The 22,524-nt window shown below is 41.6% G+C and overlaps 1 protein-coding gene across 1 annotated transcript; it reads left to right on the top strand.

Annotated features, from left to right (window-relative positions):
* The first annotated feature begins 16,293 nt into the window (after nucleotides 1–16,293).
* LOC139813455 (uncharacterized) lies at nucleotides 16,294–21,870 on the top strand. The gene is made up of 4 exons (XM_071778967.1): nucleotides 16,294–17,318; nucleotides 17,525–17,753; nucleotides 20,110–21,313; nucleotides 21,509–21,870. The coding sequence occupies exons 1-4, from the start codon at nucleotides 16,294–16,296 to the stop codon at nucleotides 21,868–21,870; spliced, it is 2,820 nt and encodes a 939-aa protein (XP_071635068.1).
* The last annotated feature ends 654 nt before the right edge of the window (nucleotides 21,871–22,524 follow it).

Below are 22,524 nucleotides of genomic sequence, written 5' to 3'. Positions count from 1 at the left end.
ACCCCTATTTCATATATAATTTTTTAAGATTTGGTTGATTAGACCCAGCTTCATACGCGATCAAAGGTCCGTAATTTTGATCGCATATAAAGCTAAGTCTAATCAACCGAATTTAAAAAAATTATATATGAAATAGGGGTAAAAAATACCAAAGTAAAAATTGTTTTTTGAGTTTTTGATGACATTGGTTGATTAGAACCAACTTTATACGCGATCAAAGGTCCATAATTTTAATCGCATATAAAGCTAAGTCTAATCAACCAAATTTAAAAGAATTATATATGAAATAGGGGTAGAAAAGACCGAAGTAAAAATTGTTTTTTGAGTTTTCGATACCAATGTGTTGCTTATGTTCGAAAACGTCGAATTTAAATTTTTTGAGGATCGGTTTTGAGGATCGGCTATCTATCCAATAATTTAGGGTAGATTAAGGCAAATCGAATTAATATAAGTTTTAAGACAATTTTCGTTAGGGTTTTATTTTAAACGAGCTATTTTATCGTGCTAATTATTTTAAAATGTCTGTGGTTGCTCTAACTTGCGCAAATATTGAGCTATCGGGCTTAATTTTAATTGATAGGGTATCATTCAAGGAAGGTTGGTATTGAATTTGGCGATAATCGGTAAAGGGATTCTTTTTAAAAAAATTTTTCAATTTTTATAGAAATGTCTGTAATTGCTCTAACTTCTGCAAATATTGAGATATCGGGCTTAATTTTTTTTTAATTGATAGAGTATCACTTAAGGAAGGTTGGTATTGAATTTGGCGATGATCGGTAAAGGGATTCTTTTTAAAAAAATTTTGAATTTTTTTAGAAATGTCCGTTGTTCTAACTTCCACAAATATTGAGATATCGTTAGACTGCAATATGCAAACCGGCGGAATTCGTCGCTGTACAATTCGCCTTGCTGTTTGCAACAAATATTTTTAATTCGCTTTGAATATTTTAGAGTGAGAAATGTCAATTTTTGAGATCGTTCGATGCGAACGTTCAAATTGATCCTGTAATATCGAAGGTCCCCTCTGCCTATACTTGTGTCGTGTATTTTCAAAACACGTGCGACTGACGTGACAGTATATGATTCTCGATCTTGAGAATAATTTATAATTCTCTTCAACTTTAAATCTACTTTAGCTGATAATAAAAACGTTGAAACGAATTTAATCTTTTGCATTCGTAATAATTTGAACTCCATGTATCAGCTAGTTAATAAATTCTTTTACCTGTTATTTATGTAGAAATATAAGAAACAATTATACAGGTGATATACAGTGCAAAGAAAAATGGATCTAAAATCGATAAATGTAGAGAAACTAAACCACACTGGTGCAGTTCTTTTGGTAGCTCGAAGGATTAATTGATTTGAAGATTCCGAAAGTTTAATATCTATTTTTTTTACAAACGTCGGTTAACTTTGAACCTTAATTTACTCACTATTCTCACTATCTCTTTCTAAAAGGAACAGTTAGAACATCTCAAGTCTCAATAAATGAGACTTCAAAAAATAATGTTTTAAGATAATAAAAAAGTGTGCAAGTAGAAACTTGCACATTGCTTCCTCATAGTTCTTAAATGTGCAAGTAAAAACTTGCACATTGCTTCCTCATAGTTTTTAAATGTGCAAGTAGAAACCTTTGCTCACAAAGCTTCCTCTATGAAGAAGCCAAAACAAATAACTACTACTACCAAGATCTGCACCGACGGCGGCTCCAGGCAAGATCACGCACAGACCCTTCTGCGCACACCACCGCGACCCTCCTACTCGTCATGGCTTCGTGGCAGCGCCGCGAAAAGAGCAGATTTTCCCCAGTGGCGGCCGCCCCACTTGCCGTTGACAGCAGATAAAATAAAAGCTTCCTCATAGAGGAAGCTTTGTGAGCAAAGGTTTCTACTTGCACACTTGAAAACTATAAGGAAGCAATGTGCAGGTTTCTACTTGCACACTTAAAAACTATGAGTAAGCAATGTGCAAGTTTCTACTTGCACACTTAAAAACTATGAAGAAGCAACGAGCAAGTTTCTACTTGCACACTTAAAAACTATAAGAAAGCAATGTGCACACAAGTTTCCACTTGTTAATTTGAGTACTAATCTATACGTTACATTGGTCCCTTCGGTAAACTTAACCTGCTTCTGATTTGTTAATTCCGATAAGTCTAGTTTACTAACTCTTTCCAGCACCCCTGCTCCATTCATGTACTCCTCTCTTGCCTTCCTATCCATTCCTCTATTATCATCTGCCATTCCTATATTTTTATTAACTTTTGCGTTCGAATTCGCACTCGTTGCGATCGCTGTATTTGCGTGTCGCGTCTCCTCTGTATCAACTTCCATCTCACTTGCCGAGGCGTGTCTAGAATCTTCCGTGGTTGTATCACCTGATTCGTGCATATCATCTTCCGTGTTGACGTCATCCTTCCCTGATTGGTTAGCCTCCTCTATCTTGTTGCCTATCTTCATAGCCGTTACTTCTTGTAGAATTTTGGCGCGCTTATCCTTCGCCATCTTCTTTGGTCCTGCAACCTGCCATTCTCCTTCCTTCTGGGAGAATCCCTTTGTATCTTATTCGTCTCTATCATCCATATTTCCGCCCTCTGCTGTTCTCTTCTTTTCGTTTATATCCTTTGCCGCTTCGATTTCCATTGCAGTTTTTGATGGCAATCGCTTTTTCTCTTTTTCTCTCTTTCCCCAATTCTTTTAACTGTATATTCTCCTTATTCCCTCCTTCGCGGGAAGAAATTATCCTTTTCTCCTTCGGCCTTCCTATCCTTAGGTTCGTAATAAACCCTCCAAAACCCTTAATCTACTCTCACTATCCGCTACGGAACCCCGAAACTAACAAAAACTTTCCATTAGATCCATCATGGATTTTAAAGTTATCCGTAAATCTTCCGCAGTTTGCTTGGTTAGAAACAATTTTTTATCTAAAATATTATCGTCAACTTTTTTCCCCAATCATCTAGCTTAGATAAAGATTTTTCAAGGATCTATAAAAAGGGTCAATTTTTGAAGTCTCCAACTCAATCTGTTTAAAATTACATTCATTATAAAAATAAAAATTACCTTGAAGTCAGGATTATCAGGTTTTAGCCGTTTTAAATATTCTCTTCGATTTAAAGCGTCAAACATATTATTCATCCACTCGCAGAAGTCAGCAGTAGCTTTGCAATCTTTAAGTTCGGGTACGCGGTTTTGATAAAATCGTAAACCATGAGCTACAAATTTACTAAAAACTTATAACATAATACACAGATGTATTAAATCAATATTAATAAAATACGAAAAGATACAATAATTAAATATTAATACTTGAACGGCTAGGCAAACTCTCATTTTGGCGGAACTCATCATCATCTAAGTCGGTCCCTCATTACTGAGGATCGTGACCACATGAATCGTGACACATCTGTCGCCATGATTCCCTGTTCTCAGCTCGGCGCATCTGGTCGGGGATCGGCCTCTGCTTCTTTTCCCCTCGACCTGACCAACAATCATAAGTCTCTCCAAGTTGTCCGGCTCGCGTCTGGAGATGTGTCCGAAGAACCTCAGAATACGCCTTAGGCAGATCGTAGACAGGCGAGTTCAAATTCCGAGTTCTTGCAAAATTGACGCGTTTGTGCGATGGGCCGTCCAAGGCACACCCAGCATTTTCCGCCAGCACCACATTTCGAATGCATCTATTCTGCTCCTCAATCTTGCTTTCAGTGTCCATGTCTCAGCAGCATATAGGAACACTGAGAAAACCAAGGACTGGACTAGTCGGACCTTGGTCTTCCTGCTCATGCCACGTTTCCTCCAGATTTTGCCGAGCCGCCTCATAGCATCCTTTGCCATTTGGCTGCGGCGGCTTACTTCCCTGTCGCAGCTTTCATCATCGCTGATTACGGAGCCCAGGTATACGAAGTCCGAAACCACCTCCAAATCACGGAGCTTGTGTGTGCGCTGCAGGGTCCCGGCACGATCGATGAACATTAGTTTGGTCTTGCTTCTGTTTATGTGGAGTCCCAGTTGCATACTCTCGACCTCCACCCTACAAAGCAGCTCCGCCAGCTCGCTTTTGGTTGCACCCAAAATCGTGGTGTCATCCGCGAACCTGAGATTACTGATCTTCCTCCCAGTTATCCGGACACCCCCCGTCCAGCCCTCCAGCACTTTGCGCATGATATATTCGCTGTAAAGGTTGGCGGAACTACTTAAATTCAAATGATTCTCCGTTAATTTTAGACATATACGCATCTGTCCTGTCAAAAGTTTATCATTGGCATACATGATTTTCAAATATTCCCATTTAATTTGCGACTGATCAGGGTCCATCTAATATAAAAAACAAAATTATTAAAAATAATATCCTGGAAATATAAGTCTAAGGAAATATAACAAATAATACCTGCAATGTTAAGTTGTTATGAAGTCTGTTTTGAATAGTTTTCATTAAATGAGGCGTGTCCGAAAAAACAAATACTTTTCTATTTTCGGCCACGGGGTGTTGAAAGTAATTTATCAATCTACATCGGTCACGATTCACTCCCATCGTTGTCCAAAACTTACGGTTAGTTGAAGCACCGTCACTTATAACCGCATGAACTTTTGCTTCGGCTTTCTCTACTAATATAATGGCTTTTATGATAAGCTGTGATATCATTTCGCCGTTTACTGGACCACTTGACGCAAACACTGCAATCGGTTGTGTGTAACTGTCAGCAAAAGGTTGGAACATTATAGTCAATGCGTGATTTGCTTTCTCATTAATATTAGTGGACTGTGGTCTATTCTCGCCAAAATCTACAAGTCCTGTGTAGGTCAAGTTCTGTGTCTTTACAATAACACTTTCTCGAGTGGATATCTCGTCGATTAATAAAGCTTCGTGCTTATTAACTTCTTCTTTCTTTTCTCAATAAATATCTTAAATAATTCAAAGAAATTCGCATCGAGACCGCACTTTGTGTCAATTATGGAAAGGTACCTGTTAATGTAAATGTTATTTATATGTACAAAACATTGTAACTGTTTAGTATGTAGATTTCAGCTAAAATTGTTTAATAATATGCTGAATACAAATTTTTACCTTCGAATAGTACGAACGGCAGGAATCGGCAAAATGTCATGTTCCCTTAGAAATCGATATCCACAGGGAGATCGCATGTGCATTACCAAACACAGCAATAGCCAATGCCCGGAATACCTTTTTCCTTTTGGACTTTTCCTCTTCGAAGCTGCTAATATTTGTTTGATTACGTCTTGTTCGTTCATTTCGATGTTATTTTTTTTCCAATAGATCTCCAACTTGCGAAATTTTTTGAATGTTAGCTTCTATTTTATTTAAGTCTGTTTTCCATTTTTCAATAGATTTTAAGGCTCGTTGTTTAGCTCTATCAGCCAATTTCTTTTTTTTGCGCAGGTTCTCTAAGTATTTTCGATTTTTTGATGACAAAGGTATTTGTAACCTGATTCTTTTGTCGTGTTTTTTATCCCTTTTTGCGATTTTCTCTAAAATTTTACAATACCTACATATCTTATTATCAGATAACAATACAGGACAATTATTGCGTCTCGTCAAACCCATGTTGTCTTCGAATAGTACGTTACTTTTAACATTTTGTAATTTGGCATCTCTTTGATACGCAGAACAAATCTTTATACCATCTATTTTTACCAATATGTCTTGTAACTGTGAAACTTCATTGAAAAGTTTATCAATCTTTCCGAAGGTACCAATATCAAGTAAACGACTAAGAGCTTTAACCGTTATGTGCATATCGCCAGTGACAATGATTTCTTTCAAATTAATGACGCTGTACAAGTTATTAATTTTACAGCATGTGCTTTCAAAGAAATACAATATAGGTATTATTGGCAGCGTTGTATATTCTGCACCAAGATGATGATAACATATCAATGTTAGCATTTATCAAATACTGCATGTTCAATTCGGTTTTCTTTATTTTATTGTTCTAAAAAATAAAATATTCATTACTATTCTGCAGTCTTTCCAAAAGATATATGTTTTTTGCAAAACAAAATATAATTTTATAAACTTCTGTTTAAAGAATATATCACGCACTTTATAAAAAGACAGATAACTTGGTTCAATTACGATTTATATTCAATATAATTGCATTTAATTGTAGCTCCAGTATTGGAATAACATTCATGACGTTTAAGTGAAATCGTACACCCGAGCTACGAGAAGCATTATGTACATCTATAACAACTGATCATTACAATTACTTTTGAACTAGAGTCCTTTTCTATCATATAGTACTATTATATAAATTTCCATTAATTCAGGTATTTCCGGTATTTCTACGGGCTCTGTGAATATCGATAACGGCGATGACTCAATGTGATCTATGTTTTCGGTCCATGGAAATACAGATGGGACTGTTTCAGCTTTCAATCTTGGAATTTTGTACGAAGACTTGAAGGAAAAAGTTATAAATAAATAATAATTTAAAAAATTAAATAATCTGCTAAACAATCACAACTTACTACGCCAAGTACGTTTCCACTTTGATCACAAATTTCCCGTTGCCATAAGATCTCTTTTCAAAAAATGCTTCTCACAGACACAATGTTTTGATGAAAGCACAATATCTTTTCTGCGAATAGCAGTTTGCCATCGCTGTATCATAATTTGATTATTCGGTACACGGAAGAAAGAAACTTTTTCAAGATTGCTAATATATCCTGATGTGCAACCTAACACTGCACAAGTTGGCATTGTTTTAGAATAAAATGTCAATAGTTAAATAATTCTCAAACAAGAACAGAAAATACTGAAGAACACTCAACGCACTTAATACTCGAGAAGTAATACTGAACAATACGAAGCATACGGAGACAGGAGAATACTGATAATACTAAGAGGTTATGTTGTGATCACGTGAGCAAGCACGTAACATCCTGCGCCATCTGATGTCGGGGTCATTATCGGCGTCAAATATTCTGAGAAAAACAATGAGACTCCCCTGACGGAAACCTTGAGGAGGAGGTTATCATGGATGTTCCGGATATACTGCTGAAGACGCTCGAGCGATTAGTCCTCGAGAAGAGCATCACTCCTGAGATGAAGATTCGAGCCGAGACGATGATAAAGATCCTAAGATCGGGCGGAGATGCCTGTCGATTGAAGAAGGCCTTATATGGTCTACGCCAAGCCGGTCGACAGTGGCACATTCGTCTAAAGGAAAAACTTAAGAGCATGGGGCTCTTACCGACACACGGAGAACCGTGCTTATACCAAGCACGTCGTGAGGAGGACATACTTCTGCTACTGATCTATGTAGACGACATATTGGTGGCTTCCCGAAACGAGCAATGGATGACGGAAGTCAAGCAAGGCTTGATGGAGGATTTCGAGATCAAGAATATCGGCATAGCCAAACGTTGCCTTGGGCTCGAGATCACTCAAGAAGAAGATGCAATCCTCCTTACCCAGAATGGATACACATTGGACGTGCTGGCGAGATATAGGATGGACCAATGTAATCCCATCTCAACACCCTCGAAACTCCACTCAAGGGACACACCGGAGATTCCAGCAGATTCGGAGGCTGGTTCCTGGCCATATAGGGAGCTCATCGGCGCTCTCATGTATTTGGCCGTCGCCACGAGACCAGACATAGCGAATACAATGTCCAGGTTGGCGCAGTTCAACAATAGCCCGAGGAAACGGCATTGGCTGGCTGCGAAACGGGTACTCAGGTATTTGGCGGGGACCACAGATTTGGGCTTGCTATTTTTCAGAACTGACCAGTCGTTGACCGGCTACTCAGACGCGGACTGGGGCGGTTGCGCGATTGACCGACGTTCGTTTACCGGGTACGCTTTCCTGCTCGGTGGTGCAGCCATTTCGTGGAAGTCTCAGAAGCAGCGCACTGTGGCGTTGTCCTCGACGGAAACGGAGTATGTACGTCAGCATGACGGAGGCGGTTAAGGAAGGGCTCTACCTGCGCAGTCTTCTCACCGAGTTAGGACTGGGCCGCATGGCTGACGCTGTGCTATATATTGATAATTGAGGCGCGCAGTACCTGGCACACGATCACATGTACCACCCTCGCACGAAGCACATCGATATAAGGTATCATTTCCTCAGGCAGTCCGTCGCCGAAGGCTTGGTGACCTTAGAGCATGTACCCACCAACAAAATGGTGGCCGACATACTGACGAAGGCACTACCGGCCACCAACCATTGGAGCTGCGTCGAGAGCCTCGGAATTACCAGCGCATCATAGCTCCGGAAGGATTGGCCGTGTGCGCATTGAGGGGGCGTGTTGGAAGTTAAGTCTCCGCGGGCATGCGCCCACTCAGTCCGAGGGCGCCATCTGGCGTCGTGTCGGCCATGATAATTATCGGGATTTTGATCGATATCTCGCGATGAATGTATATCGACGAAAAGGCGACCGTTGCGCTTATCGCGACTTCCGTTTTACACTATTCGTGTGATCGGCTATACACGCGATCTTTGTAACGTGCGCATATACAATAAATATATATATCCGCAGTGAAGTTAACTGTGAAACAATGTAATTTTATTAATCGGATCTTTTTTTAATTTTTTATAAGTATTTTGGTCTCCAAGCAATTCAGTTATTTGGTGTTCTTATCCAGAATAACAGTTACTTGGCCTTTGTCAGCCTTGGTGACAAGGACATCATCATTGTCCCGTTTATATATATATATATATAAACTTTGCATAGTGTGATGGTGATGTTCTCTTTTTTGCGGGTATGCATTATCGGCGGAAGCAAATTGAGAACATTTAAATATGGGGCTTATTCTCTTTGGGTGTTAATTTTATTTGAGGATTCATATTTTTAGGGTTTATACCGTCATTTTTAAAGATTAACAATTAATTGAAGGTTAACTATTAAAGGTTAATCATCATCAAAAGAAAAACCCTTAAAGTTGGGTGTGATTTTGGACTGCCAATTGAAGGTTAACCTTCAAATAATGGTAAACCTTCAATTGGCGGTCCGAAATCACACCCAACTTTAAGGGTTTTTCTACGGTGTTTTTTTAACGGTTAACACCAAAAGTTGAGTGTATTTTTCTATAAGGGCGCTTCCTCTCAGCTGTGTATGCATTTTTTAGCGTAAAGTTTAATACATCATGCAAAAATTCTTCCGATATCCCACATATATATGCAAAATTGACAATAATCATTCGTTTATGATCCGTAAAATTTTTATCCCAGAACATTTGCCGTATAAATTTTGGCCACGTATTTGCATTGCCAATAATATCCTGAATCGCAAGCCACGGATTATTGTTCAATTGCTGGACTGACAAGTAACACTACCCAAGTGTAAATCGCCGATTTGGATAATTTTTTAATATGTTTTAGTAGACGTAAAAATAAGACATACGTATTTTTTTATCGGCGGAAAACTATATTTAGGGTGTGAAACACCCCTTTGAATTTATGGGTATCGATTTAATTGTTTTGTATATAAGGATTCAGTATTTTCGGCCCGAACCAAATAAAATAGTTGCATTATCAAGAGATATGAAAAATGAAAAATTTTCGACTCGGTTCGATCATTTTTAGGGGATAAACCACCCCTTGTATTTGAAACAAAAATTTAAAAAATGCCCAGATAATTGCAAATTTCATTCAAAAATTTTGAATAAAATGTATGTTACACTCGCATCCAAAACAAAAGTGAGACTGTTTGAGGATTTAAGGGTGACCACCCTTTTATCGAATTTCTTACGTAACATTTAAATTTATCCCGAAATAATGGTAAACAGTTTCATTTATCGTCAAATTAATTAATATTTACAAATTAGTCTGATCAACCCTTCAATTCTATAAGGGGGTGAGGGAAAACCTACATGAAGCTGAAGTTGGCAGCCAAAATTTAGCAGCCAGCAGGGCCGAATAGGGTGCCGCAGGGCCCCCGAGATTAAAATCCGGTAAATTTTCTTCAAAAAAATCACAAAGACGCCACAGCAAGTATAGAATACGAATCTGAAGCGATCTTGGCGATGACATAGTTAGTTAATTAATTAAAAAATTAATTAACAATTAAATAATAGGTAAAACACACACGCATATCCGTTCGGAACCCAAAAAAATCACAGAGACTGTACAGCAAGTGTAGAATACGAATCCGAAACGACCTTGGCGATGACGAAGTTAGTTAATTAATTAAAAAAATTGTTAACAATTAAATAATAGGTAAAACACACACGCATATCCGTTCGGAATAAAAAAAAATCACAGAGACTGTACTGCAAGTGTAGAATAAGAATTCGATGCGACCTTGGCGATGACGAAGTTAGTTAACTAATTAAAAAATTAATTAACAATTAAATAATAGTTAAAACACACACGCATATTCGTTCGGAATAAAAAAAATCACAGAGACTGTACTGCAAGTGTAGAATAAAAATCCGAAGCGACCTTGGCGATGACAAAGTTAGTTAATTAATTAAAAAATAATTAACAATTAAATAATAGGTTTTTTAATTAATTAACTAATTTCGTCATCGCCAAGGTCGCTTCGGATTCTTATTCTACACTTGTTGTGGAGTCTCTGTGATTTTTTTGGGTTCCGAACGGATATGCGTGTGTGTTTTAACTATTATTTAATTGTTAATTAATTTTTTAATTAGTTAACTAACTTCGTCATCGCCAAGGTCGCTTCGGATTCGTATTCTACACTTGCAGTACAATCTCTGTGATTTTTTTGGATTCCGAACGGATATGCGTGTGTGTTTTAACTATTATTTAATTTTTAGTTAATTTTTTAATTAGTTAACTAACTTCGTCATTGCCAAGGTCGCTTCGGATTCTTATTCTACACTTGCAGTACAGTCTCTGTGATTTTTTTTATTCCGAACGGATATGCGTGTGTGTTTTACCTATTATTTAATTGTTAACAATTTTTTTAATTAATTAACTAACTTCGTCATCGCCAAGGTCGCTTCGGATTCGTATTCTACACTTGCAGTACAGTCTCTGTGATTTTTTTGGGTTTCGAACGGATATGCGTGTGTGTTTTACCTATTATTAATTGTTAATTATTTTTTAATTAATTAACTAACTTTGTCATCGCCAAGGTTGCTTCGGATTCTTATTCTACACTTGTTGTGGAGTCTCTGTGATTTTTTTGGGTTTCGAACAGATATGCGTGTGTGTTTTACCTATTATTTAATTGTTAATTAATTTTTTAATTAGTTAACTAACTTCGTAATCGCCAAGGTCGCTTCGGATTCTTATTCTACACTTGCAGTACAGTCTCTGTGATTTTTTTTTATTCCGAACGGATATGCGTGTGTGTTTTACCTATTATTTAATTGTTAACAATTTTTTTAATTAATTAACTAACTTCGTCATCGCCAAGGTCGTTTCGGATTCGTATTCTACACTTGTTGCTGTACAGTCTCTGTGATTTTTTTGGGTTCCGAACGGATATGCGTGTGTGTTTTACCTATTATTTAATTGTTAATTAATTTTTTAATTAATTAACTAACTTTGTCATCGCCAAGATCGCTTCAGATTCGTATTCTATACTTGCTGTGGCGTCTTTGTGATTTTTTTGAAGAAAATTTACCGGATTTTAATCTCGGGGGCCCTGCGGCACCCTATTCGGCCCTGCTGGCTGCTAAATTTTGGCTGCCAACCAGCTTCATGTAGGTTTTCTCTCACCCTCTTATAGAATTGAAGGGTTGATCAGACTAATTTGTAAATATTAATTAATTTGACGATAAATGAAACTGTTTACCATTATTTCGGGATAAATTTAAATGTTACGTAAGAAATTCGATAAAAGGGTGGTCACCTTTAAATCCTCAAACAGTCTCATTTTTGTTTTGGATGCGAGTGTAACATATATTTTTTTCAAAATTTTTGAATGAAATTTGCAATTATCTGGGCATTTTTTAAATTTTTGTTTTAAATACAGGTGGTGGTTTACCCCCTAAAAATGATCGAACCGAGTCAAAAATTTTTCATTTTTCATATCTCTTGATAATGCAACTATTTTATTTGGTTCGGGCCGAAAATACTGAATCCTTATATACAAAACAATTAAATCGATACCCATAAATTCAAAAGGGTTTTTTTAATTTCACACCCTAAATATGGTTTTCCGCCGATAAAAAAAAATACGTATGTCCTATTTTTACGTCTACTAAAACATATTAAAAAATTATCCAAATCGGCGATTTACACTTGGGTAGTGTTACTTGTGAGTATGCCATTGTAAGATTAAGATGTGCAGGTTGTAAATAACAAGATATTTATTTATGTAAGACGCGTCGAAGTACACCACCCCACACAGCACACTATATCCTGAGGATATCCCAAATTGTCCTAGATTTCCAAATACGATCCCACGGATATCGCAGCAGGTTCTGCTCGGGATATTCCAATAGGATATCGTGAGATATCTAAATATCACGATATCTAAATATTCTGCTATATCCGTTGGCTTTGCATAAGATATCTTACGAGATCTTCTGAAGGATATCTTTTAGGATATATTAATTTGAATTGATATATTATGATTTGCATAAGATATCTTAAAACTAAAAAATTATAGCACATCTTTTGCATGTCATTACCTTACAAATATCATTTTCCAATTAATTTTATAATTATATAATTAATTCTATAATTAAAAAATGTGAAACATCATTTTTTGGAAAGTATCGTATTTATTATATTTAATCCGTTAGTTACAAAAAACTGTGCGTATATATATATATCTATATATATAAGTACCGTCGTCTGTATGTCTGACCGCAAACTACTCATTCGTTAGTTGATCAAATTTTTACCAAGGGTACATGAAATAGGGGTAGAATTTCCCGGGGAGTGCCATAAAGTGTATAGTTTTTCGTTACCGATTTTCTGGAAACCGGTTACAAAATTTTTCGAATTCTTCGGAAATTAATTGACCAAATCTTAAAAAAAAAAATGAAGTAGGGGTAGAATTTCCCGGGGATTGCCATAAAGTGTATTGTTAGTGGACCGCTCGATGTTTTCGCGCGCCGCGCCGAGGAAAGCACAAAAAAAGTCAGTATCTCGTTTAAAGCGAGACAAGAGTCACTTTATTCAAAGCTGGTTACAATGTCAGAATATTCGCGTGGTAATATCGCACTCGCTATTACACCGCTTCATATTCGCTACGATTCGACTTCGTTTTCGATATCGACAAACACAAGTGTCGCGTACGAATTGTGATGGCTCACTGAGCTCCCGGCCGGAGCAAGCGAAATGATCGCGGCCGGAGCTCCGAACTTTTCCGCGAGGAATTTCGAGACGTGAGAAACGCTGATTGGCTCCAAATCGTCGAGCGACCAGACTATTGGTCGCAGTACGATCGATCACGCGATGTACATCTGTGGTCCGGGCGCGAGCGAAAATACCAAAAAACCCGGGGGAAAGGCAAATAAACGCGTTTTGGAGCAAATCGAGCGTTCTCGAATATTCCCAACGCTCGCTTTCAATTTTCGAGCGTTAGATTCTCAACATACCGCCCGCCTTGCATTATAATGCGAAACAAACGGGGGTTAACGAAACAGCATAAGAGCACAAGGAGAAATGTTACATCTTAAGATCTAGGTTCTTACATAATACATTTCTTTGCTTTGCAATTTTTATACAATGTCCTTAAGTCTATGAGGAACAAACGATAGCGTAATGTTAACGAAATTTTCCCGTCGCGGGCGGACCGGTAGACGCAGGCAACCGACGAACGATTCGCATTGGTTTCGAGTGATTCTTCCGGCACGCGAGTGAGCGGTCGGCCGATGCAGGTCTAGAGCCGCTCGCCCAGCCAAACTAATTGCTCCTTTCCGATAAAGGAGTGGAGAGAGCGGAGGACTGATCCGCGAGACCGCGAATGCGTCGGGTCATGAAATCGTGAATTTCTTTATACGTAGGGTAGGCATCTGTGTAGCCTTGTGTGAGATTCCATTCAGTTCGCGTTCTCGGGCTAAATTTCTGCGATATAATGTAAGTAGTGAGTATAGGCGGGTTCAGACTCGGGAGCTCCGAGGGGGGGTGAGGGAGGGGGGTATTGGATTTCGCGGGGGGGGAGGGGGGGGGGGGGGGGAGCGGGGTATCGGGTTACACAAGGATATCGGGTTACACAAGGGTATCGGGTTACACAAGGGTATCGGATTTCGCGGGGAAGGGGGGGAGGGGGTTGACCTTGACATACCACCGGGATGACTCACCGGGATTACTCACCGGGATGACTCACCCGCGCCGCGGATCCGCGGGAGGGGAAGTCCACGTTCGCGGTCGCGCCGCGGGGGCCGCGCGAGGGTCCGCGGGGGCCGCGTGGGGGTCCGCGGGGGCCGCGGTCGCGCCGCGGGGGCCTCGTTCGCAACGACGCCGCTAGGCGGTGCACAATGGTAAGACTAACTCGATAGCGCACTGCGTAGTAGCGTGTTTTTTTTTGTCGATGACGCATCGAACCTGTCGGAACATGTTCGTCGTAACATTTTTCTAGGAAAAGGGGGGCGGTTATCGCGTAGACTAAACAATCTATCTACGCAGTACGTGAAAGACAAAGGAAAAAATGACGTCATCGGGACGATGATCGATCCGATAACGCATCGAACCTGTCCAAACATGTTCGTCGTAAACAACATATTTCTAGGAAAAGGAGGGGTGTTATCGCGTAGACTAAACAATCGATTATCTCGTAGACTAAACAATCGAACCTGTCGGGACACGTTCGTTGTTCTCAAAATTAAGTGGATTTAGAGGTTCTAAGGCACTTTCTATACATCGCGTTATACGTCATACGTTTAGGTGAGTTGATTCGTATTGAACGCATCGCTAGCGTATATTGCATTCGACGCTCCCTTATGAAAATGTGCCCTTGAGTGCTCAATGGCGGTCAGTGGAAATGTATGGTTGCCCTTCAGTTGCAATGCGAATTATATGGAAAAGTTAATGAAAAATATTGAGTGGCAATAAAATGAATGGAAACGTAATGGCAAGATTCGAATGACAACTTTTTCCATACAGGCGTAATGGAAACTACTAATGGCTTATGAAGGTTAAAACTTGTGTATGGAACTTGCAATGCGAATTATATGGAAAAGTTAATGGAAAATATTGAGTGGCAATAAGATGAATGGAAACACAATGGCAAAATTCGAATAACAACCTTTTCCATACAGGCGTAATAGAAACTGCCAATAACTCATGAAGGATAAAATTTGTATGGAACTTTTCTACCTTCAGCCAATGTTGTTCAGTGTGAATTGTAATGGAAATTCGTCAATGGTATGTGGCGGTTCGCGCCACCAGTGGTACATACATCATCATCATCACGCCAGCGCGGTAACTGTATTACCGGCAGTTCGCATCGACGCCGCTAGGCGTCGCATCGTTCATGCATTCTCTCAAATTCAAGGTTCGGCACGGACTGGCATATGTATGAGACCCCCTACGGGACACCGAGGCAGATATTTTTAGGCGCTAGTCGCCTAAGGCAAGAGCTCCTATTAGATTGTCCGTTGAACCAAAGGTAATGGGAAATGAAGGCATTTATATTAAAGACAAAATAGTACCATTTATTAAAATGTTATTGAATTTTTATTGTTCCAGACGCAATAGAAATGAAGGCATTTTTGCCAAAAATAAAAATTTCCACACAAAATCCCATTAGTATTGCCAGTGTTAATACCAATGGCAATACCAATGGCAATACCAACGGCAAAACCAGTGGCAATACCAATAGCAATACCAATGGAATTTTGTGTGGACCTTTTTATCTTTGGCAAAAATGCCTTCATTTCTATTGCGTCTGGAACAATGGGAATTCAATGGCATTTTTTAATGGCAATGAAGGGCAAATTTTCATAAGGGCTTCCCTGGGATCCATCACGGTGGACGCGATATCGGAGAACTGCTCTATCTACGCAGTACGTAAAAAACAAAGAAAGAAATGACGTCATCGGGACGATGATCGACCCGATAACGCATCGAACCTGTCGGGACACGTTCGTCGTAAGCAAATGTTTTCTAGGAAAAGGGGGTGTTATCGCGTAGACTAAACAATTTCGCGCTATTTTTTTACGACGCAGTACGCGAGACAAAGGAAAAGATCTTTCAAAAAAATCAGTTGGAGCGAGAGAGAGAGAGCAAAGGGTATATAATGAGGGATGAAGCGCATCGAGCCGCATTAGTGAGACTTTAGAGCAATACATCGGTCAAAGAGTATCGAGATTTTTTGTGTGGTTAAACACGTTATCACGTTATCACGTGCAAGTGCGGTGAAGTGATATAATAAAAGAACTGGTGTGAAAGTGATCAAACATGGATCAATTCGAGCAAACCGAACGCGATCTATTGGAGCTGTCCGACCAAGTAGCTACCGTGGGTGAATTTTTCACATGGGCGCTGCAATGCGCGGAATTCGTCGAGCAGCTCGAGACACGCTGTAGTGCCAAACGTCAGCGGCTCTCCAACAATCCAACGATCGGGCAGAGGCAATCGTTGGTTGCCCGAATAGCGCGACTCGAGGGTGTGAAGTCGCGATTGGAAAAACAATTTATCCATAGCGGTGGTAATTATGCAAACGCCGGTACCAGTGGCGACACGCGCGCGACAGAACTTGTATGGCGAGAAATCGACGCCGGGTTCGAAACGCGAATAATGACCGGTGCTGTAATTAATACAGACCATATAGAACCGCGACAGTTTTTGGAAGACGCCTGCAGCGTCGTGTGCAAGCGAGTGCGAAACATTATAAAAACACATAACTGTGTCAAAGCGAACACCGCGTTCAACGGGGAGTTTGTGGCGGGTGATAAACGTGCCAATAAGAGTATATGTACAAATAACATAGAACTCTGTGATACATCGCACTTGCGCGAGTGGTACGAGTTACATGTTATCGAGCCCACATTAGCGAAACTCGAGGAGTTTCAGGAACGCGACAGTGGGTGGGCGTTGACTCGAATCCTCAATTTGACGAAAAGCGTCAACAAGTACAATCCTTTGCGCGCGGGGTGTCACTTGGAATTGCCTAAAGACATTAAAGTGAAGCACGCGGTGATCAATGTGCGATCAATGGACAATGCGTGTTTTGCGTGGGCCGTGACGGCTGCTCTGTATCCAGCCGAAAGAAATTCAGATCGGGAATCATCATACCCGCATTATTCAACGGTACTGAATTTACAAAACATTGAGTTTCCAATGACGTTGAGTCAAATTAAACAGTTCGAACGACTCAACGATATATCAGTCAATGTCTATATCATCGAGGGACAGAAGACTTCAAACGTTCTCCCGATACGGCTTATCGACCGCACGAGTGATAAAAAACATGTGAATCTGCTGTACATGCAGGACCCACGAGACGACAATGTTGAACATTTCGCGTGGATTAAACATCTATCCCGTCTCGTGAGCTCGCAATTGAGCAAGAAAAAGAACAAAAAATTTTTTTGCGATTGATATAAGTACCTATACTTTTATTAATAATATATATCATTTTATATTCTTTTTGTAAAAAAAATTTATAATATTTGTATTTTTTTAACAGATGTCTTTACTACTTTAGTTCGAGCATGAAATTGGAAGTCCACACCGTGGAATGTCGAAAGGTAAACAAATGCGCAATCCGACTACCGAGCGAGAACAAGTGGCTCAGCTTCAAGAACCACAGCAGGAAAGAGCGACTTCCCTTCGTGGTGTACGCCGATCTGGAGTGCGTGCTGCAGAAGACACAACCGGATACGGAACACGCGTCATACGCCTATCAACATCATCGGGTATGTAGTATAGCATACTACGTACAGTGTTCGTACGACGAAACGTTATCGACGTATCGATTTTGTCGCGATAACGACTGTGTCGCGTGGTTCGTCGAGGAACTCAACGGATTGGCGCATCGCGTAAAAAACATCTTGTCCGACTTTGTATGCATGGTAGACCTTGCAACCGTTCGCATAGCTGAGCAGCCGGACAACCTCGAGGGGCGTCAGCGACCGGAGGAGCAGCGGACATCGACCATTTGCGAACAGGATTACCGGATAAGCGAGTCCGAAGAGCCCATATGGCTAGCGTTTAACTGAATCCCGAGATATAGGTGACCGGGGTACGATTGACCCCGGTAAACGAGCGGCAGATGATCGACCGAGCGAGCCAACGAGCGGACCTTGGAAGGAGAGCCAAGCAGAGCAGATCGGGACGAGCGCGGTCGAGATAGCGCAACGGGCACGCGAGATAGCGGGGTCATGAGATTGACCCCCGCGAACGGGGGTATAACGGTGATAACCGGGGGCCAAACCCCGGAATACGTCTCGGGGATGACTCAGAGGCCGACCACCCGATACGCGAAGCGCCGAGAGCGATCAACGCGGAAATAGCGGGGTCACGCGAATGACCCCCGCGCAGAGGGGCACGGCGGTCATAGCCGGGGGCCGAGCCGCGTGAGTCGTTTCAGGGGCAACCCGGAGGGCAATTGAGTCAACTCCGACGCGATAGCGCCAGCGGGCGCAAAGATCGCGGCGTCACGGGGGTGACCCCCGCGCCCAGGGGCACGGAGGTCGCAGCCAATAGCCGAACCACGGAAATCGTCTCACAGGGGTCCCGAATGACGACCCACCGGACCGCGAAGCGATATCACCGACGGGCGCGAAGATCGCGGGGTCACGAAAATGACCCCCGTACCGGGGGGCACGGAGGTCTTAGCCGAAGGCTGAGTCGCGGAGGCCGTTTCGGGGGACGCGAAAACAACGACTCACCGAGGCGCGACGCGATACCACCGACGGGCACGAAAACCGCGGGGTCATAACAATGAACCCCGCGCCGAAGGGCACGGAGGTCACAGCGGGCAACCGACTCGCCGAACATGTTTCAAGGGCGACCCGAACAACATCCGATCGACTCGCGACGCGATATTGATAACAGAAGCGAGTCTAGCGGGGACAGACGATGACCCCTGGATATCGGAAACCGAGGGAGCCCAGGGAAAATCGGCGGGTGGAAAGTTGTTAGCGGAGGCGCCGAAACAAATCCGCAGGGTCGGCGAGACCACTCCATCGTGAAATACCCGAACCCGGGAACCGGAGGAGCGGGGTCCAGCGGGACCCATGCCGATGCGTGCGAGTAGATATAAGGCGTAGATTGAGAACCGCAGGCGCATTTGGTCATAAGACGTAGATTGAGAATCGCAGCCGTCACCGGCGACGAAAACAGGCAAAAACTAGCCAAAGAAAAGTGAAAGCGGGTAACACCTGGCACGGAAAAGTACCAGGATGTGAATAACAACCCGGTGGTAGGGATAGATATCCCGAGGTGGAATAGCCGAGAGCGCTCGGCAACTCGAGGCAGTCGCTCGAATACCGCAATCGGGGTAACACGCTTGTAAGATTCGCTCATAGTTCGGACTTAGCGCGTAGTTTATCGTTGCGGTATGTAACAACCGGCACTCCCGCGTACTAGCGCGTTAAACATAGCTCGTATTATAATTGCGAGAGGCAATCAATAGCCATTTTTAGCAACGTTCGACGAAATGTGTCAACGTGAATTTGTAAACCACAACGACGATCTGAAATAAATCAATCGTTTGTTAATATACGCAGTGTCAAGTTAATTTCAAATTACTTACCTGCTACTTACCTTGTCCTACGGCATCGATCCAGCGAAGTCCAGCGGCGTTTCAGTATGCGATTCTGCGAGGATCTGGGACAGTCAGCGACAGTTGAGATCCATCCGGGGCGAGAGGATTTGCTCGGGTGAAATAGCTGAAACAGAAATTGACCGATTAATTAAACGTATCCGTTATCTACTTACCTGGTACTCCGAGGGTGGTCACACGTTGTCCATCGATGATCCAGCAGTGGGGAGGCAGCGTCGGGGCGTCGAGACATCCTGCGTCGAGAACCTGAAAATAAGAGAGAATTAATGTGATATAGTTGCAATATCGTGTCATGATTTCGTTACTTACCTTCTCGGTACATATGGGTCAAACCGAGTGGCAACCGTTTGATAGGCAAATCTGGCTGAAATCTCACATTTTCGTGTGATCCACGTACCCGGAGAGTGACGTCCGGTCATAACCTAACGCGAGACGAGTGAGAGACATTTCACAGCGCAACGAAATGTCATATATGCGAACAACAGTTCGCGCCTGATGATAATAAAGTGCGTGATCATTGCCACCTGACCGGGCGGTACAGAGGTCCAGCACACTCGACGTGCAATCTGAATTATAAGGATTCTCACTTCATCCCAGTAATATTTCACAATCTGTCGGGCTATGACGCACACTTTATTATCAAGGAGATAGCTGCCGCGTTCGAAGGCAAGATCGATGTACTGCCTATAACAAAGGAAAAGTACATCTCATTTACTAAACACGTGAAAGACACCGCGGAAAAATCTGATTCGCGAAACGATATAAAGTTAAGATTTATCGACTCATATAAATTTCTTAGCGCGAGTCTCGCAAAATTGGCATCCTTCCTAGATAATGATAAATTAAAAATTATACGTTCAAAATTTTCCACGTTATCCGACAACGATTTTGAATTATTGACGCGAAAAGGTGTCTTTCCATACGAATACGTGGACAGCGTCGAAAAGCTGGAGGATACGTGTTTACCGCCGCGCGATTCATTTTACAGTTCCTTGACCGGTGACACCGTATCCGAGAGCGACTACGCGCACGCCGCGAACGTATGGCAGCGATTCTCCGTTCGAACCCTGGGCGAATGCAGCGATCTATACCTGAAAACCGATGTCTTGCTGTTGGCCGACGTGTTTGAAAATTTCCGCGACAGCTGCGTCGCGAGTTACGGACTTGATCCCGCGTACTACTACATTTTACCAGGCTTTACGTGGGACGCCATGTTGAAACATACGTGTATCAATTTTGAACTGCTGACCGACGTTGACATGGTCATGTTTGTCGAACGTGGTATTCGTGGCGGGCTGAGTCAATGTTCCGGCAGATACGCGAAGGCCAACAACAAGTATATGGAGTCGTACGATTCATCGAAACCGTCGTCGTACCTAATGTACTTCGATGTCAACAACTTGTACGGCTGGGCGATGTGTAAGCCACTGCCCTACGCGGAGTTTCGATGGGTCGAAGACGCGTCAAATTTCGACGTTAACACGATCGCTTCGGATTCGCCTACGGGCTATATTCTCAAGGTCGATCTCGAGTATCCGCAGGATAAACATGACGCGCACGCTTACCTACCGTTCTGTCCGATGCGCGATAAACCGCCCGGCAAACGGCAGGACAAACTTCTCGCCACGCTGCACGATAAGGAGCGTTATGTCATCCATTATCGCAATCTGCAGCAGTGCATGTGCCATGGTCTACGCGTCACTAAAATACATCGCGTATTGCAATTCGCTCAATCTGAGTGGCTCCGTTCTTACATCGAACTCAATACAAAATTCAGAACACAAGCCAAAAATGAGTTCGAAAAAACATTATATAAATTAATGAATAACGCTGTTTTTGAAAAAACAATGGAGAATGTACGAAACCACGTCGATGTAAAATTAGTGACGAAGTGGAAGGGTAGATATGGCGCGGAGGCAATGATCGCGCGACCGAATTTCCACAGCAGTAGCGTGTTTTCAGAAAATCTGGTTGCCATCGAACTGCGCAAACTCGAGGTAAAATTCGACAAACCGATCTATGTCGGCATGTGCATCCTCGACTTGTCGAAGGTGTGCCTATACGAATTTCACCACGATTACATGTCTCCCCTGTACCGCGACTCGTGTAAAATTATGTATACCGACACGGACAGTTTGATTTATTATATCAAGTGCGACGACGCGTACGAGAACATGAAACATGATACAGCCCGGTTCGACACAAGTGACTATGCGGTAGATAACGCTTATGCCTCTCGTCAATAAAAAAGTGCCGGGCCTGATGAAGGATGAAAACAACGGGGTCATTATGACCAAATTCGTTGGACTTAGGGCGAAAATGTACGCCTTGCGAGTCGATGGCAAAAAAGATTGTAAAAAAGCGAAAGGTGTCAAAAGCAACGTCATCGCGCGCACCATCATTCGACGACTACACGCGATGTTTGAACGATGAGATCGAAATGACTCGATCACAGTCGTGCATAAGATCGAAAATGCACGAAGTGTACACTATTAGCGAGACGAAAATCGCTCTGAGTCCGTACGACGATAAGCGATATATTGTGCCGAATTCGACCGATACGTTTCCGTGGGGACATTACCGAATATAACGTAATGTATATAATGTAATATAATGTATGTATGTAGTATATGTAATATAATGTATGTATGCATATATGTATGTAATGTATGTAGTATAACATATATGTATGTATGTAAGAAATAGTCCTCGAGTAAATATCGTATTATATATGAGAAGGGATATTAATAGAGATATCGCACATGTATTTAGTATTTAATATTTTTTATTATATACTTTATATGTATTACATATTTCAAACACTTTACATGTATCATTTTTATATTAAGAATAAAATACAGTTTGCACGAATTAAATCACATTGTCCTTGTGTATCCATG

This window comes from Temnothorax longispinosus, chromosome 5, assembly GCF_030848805.1.
Source record: "Temnothorax longispinosus isolate EJ_2023e chromosome 5, Tlon_JGU_v1, whole genome shotgun sequence".
Taxonomy (NCBI): Eukaryota; Metazoa; Arthropoda; class Insecta; order Hymenoptera; family Formicidae; genus Temnothorax; species Temnothorax longispinosus.
This window is presented reverse-complemented; position numbering and strand designations above follow the sequence as displayed.

What these genes read in the sequence shown, in the direction of transcription:
- LOC139813455 (XM_071778967.1), top strand. Translation starts at nt 16,294, where the DNA reads ATGGATCAATTCGAGCAAACCGAACGCGATCTATTGGAGCTGTCCGAC. An exon ending in AAAAAACATGTGAATCTGCT is followed by an intron (nt 17,319 to 17,524) that starts GTACATGCAGGA and finishes TTTTTTTAACAG; the next exon opens with ATGTCTTTACTACTTTAGTT. An exon ending in ACGCCTATCAACATCATCGG is followed by an intron (nt 17,754 to 20,109) that starts GTATGTAGTATA and finishes TGCGAACAACAG; the next exon opens with TTCGCGCCTGATGATAATAA.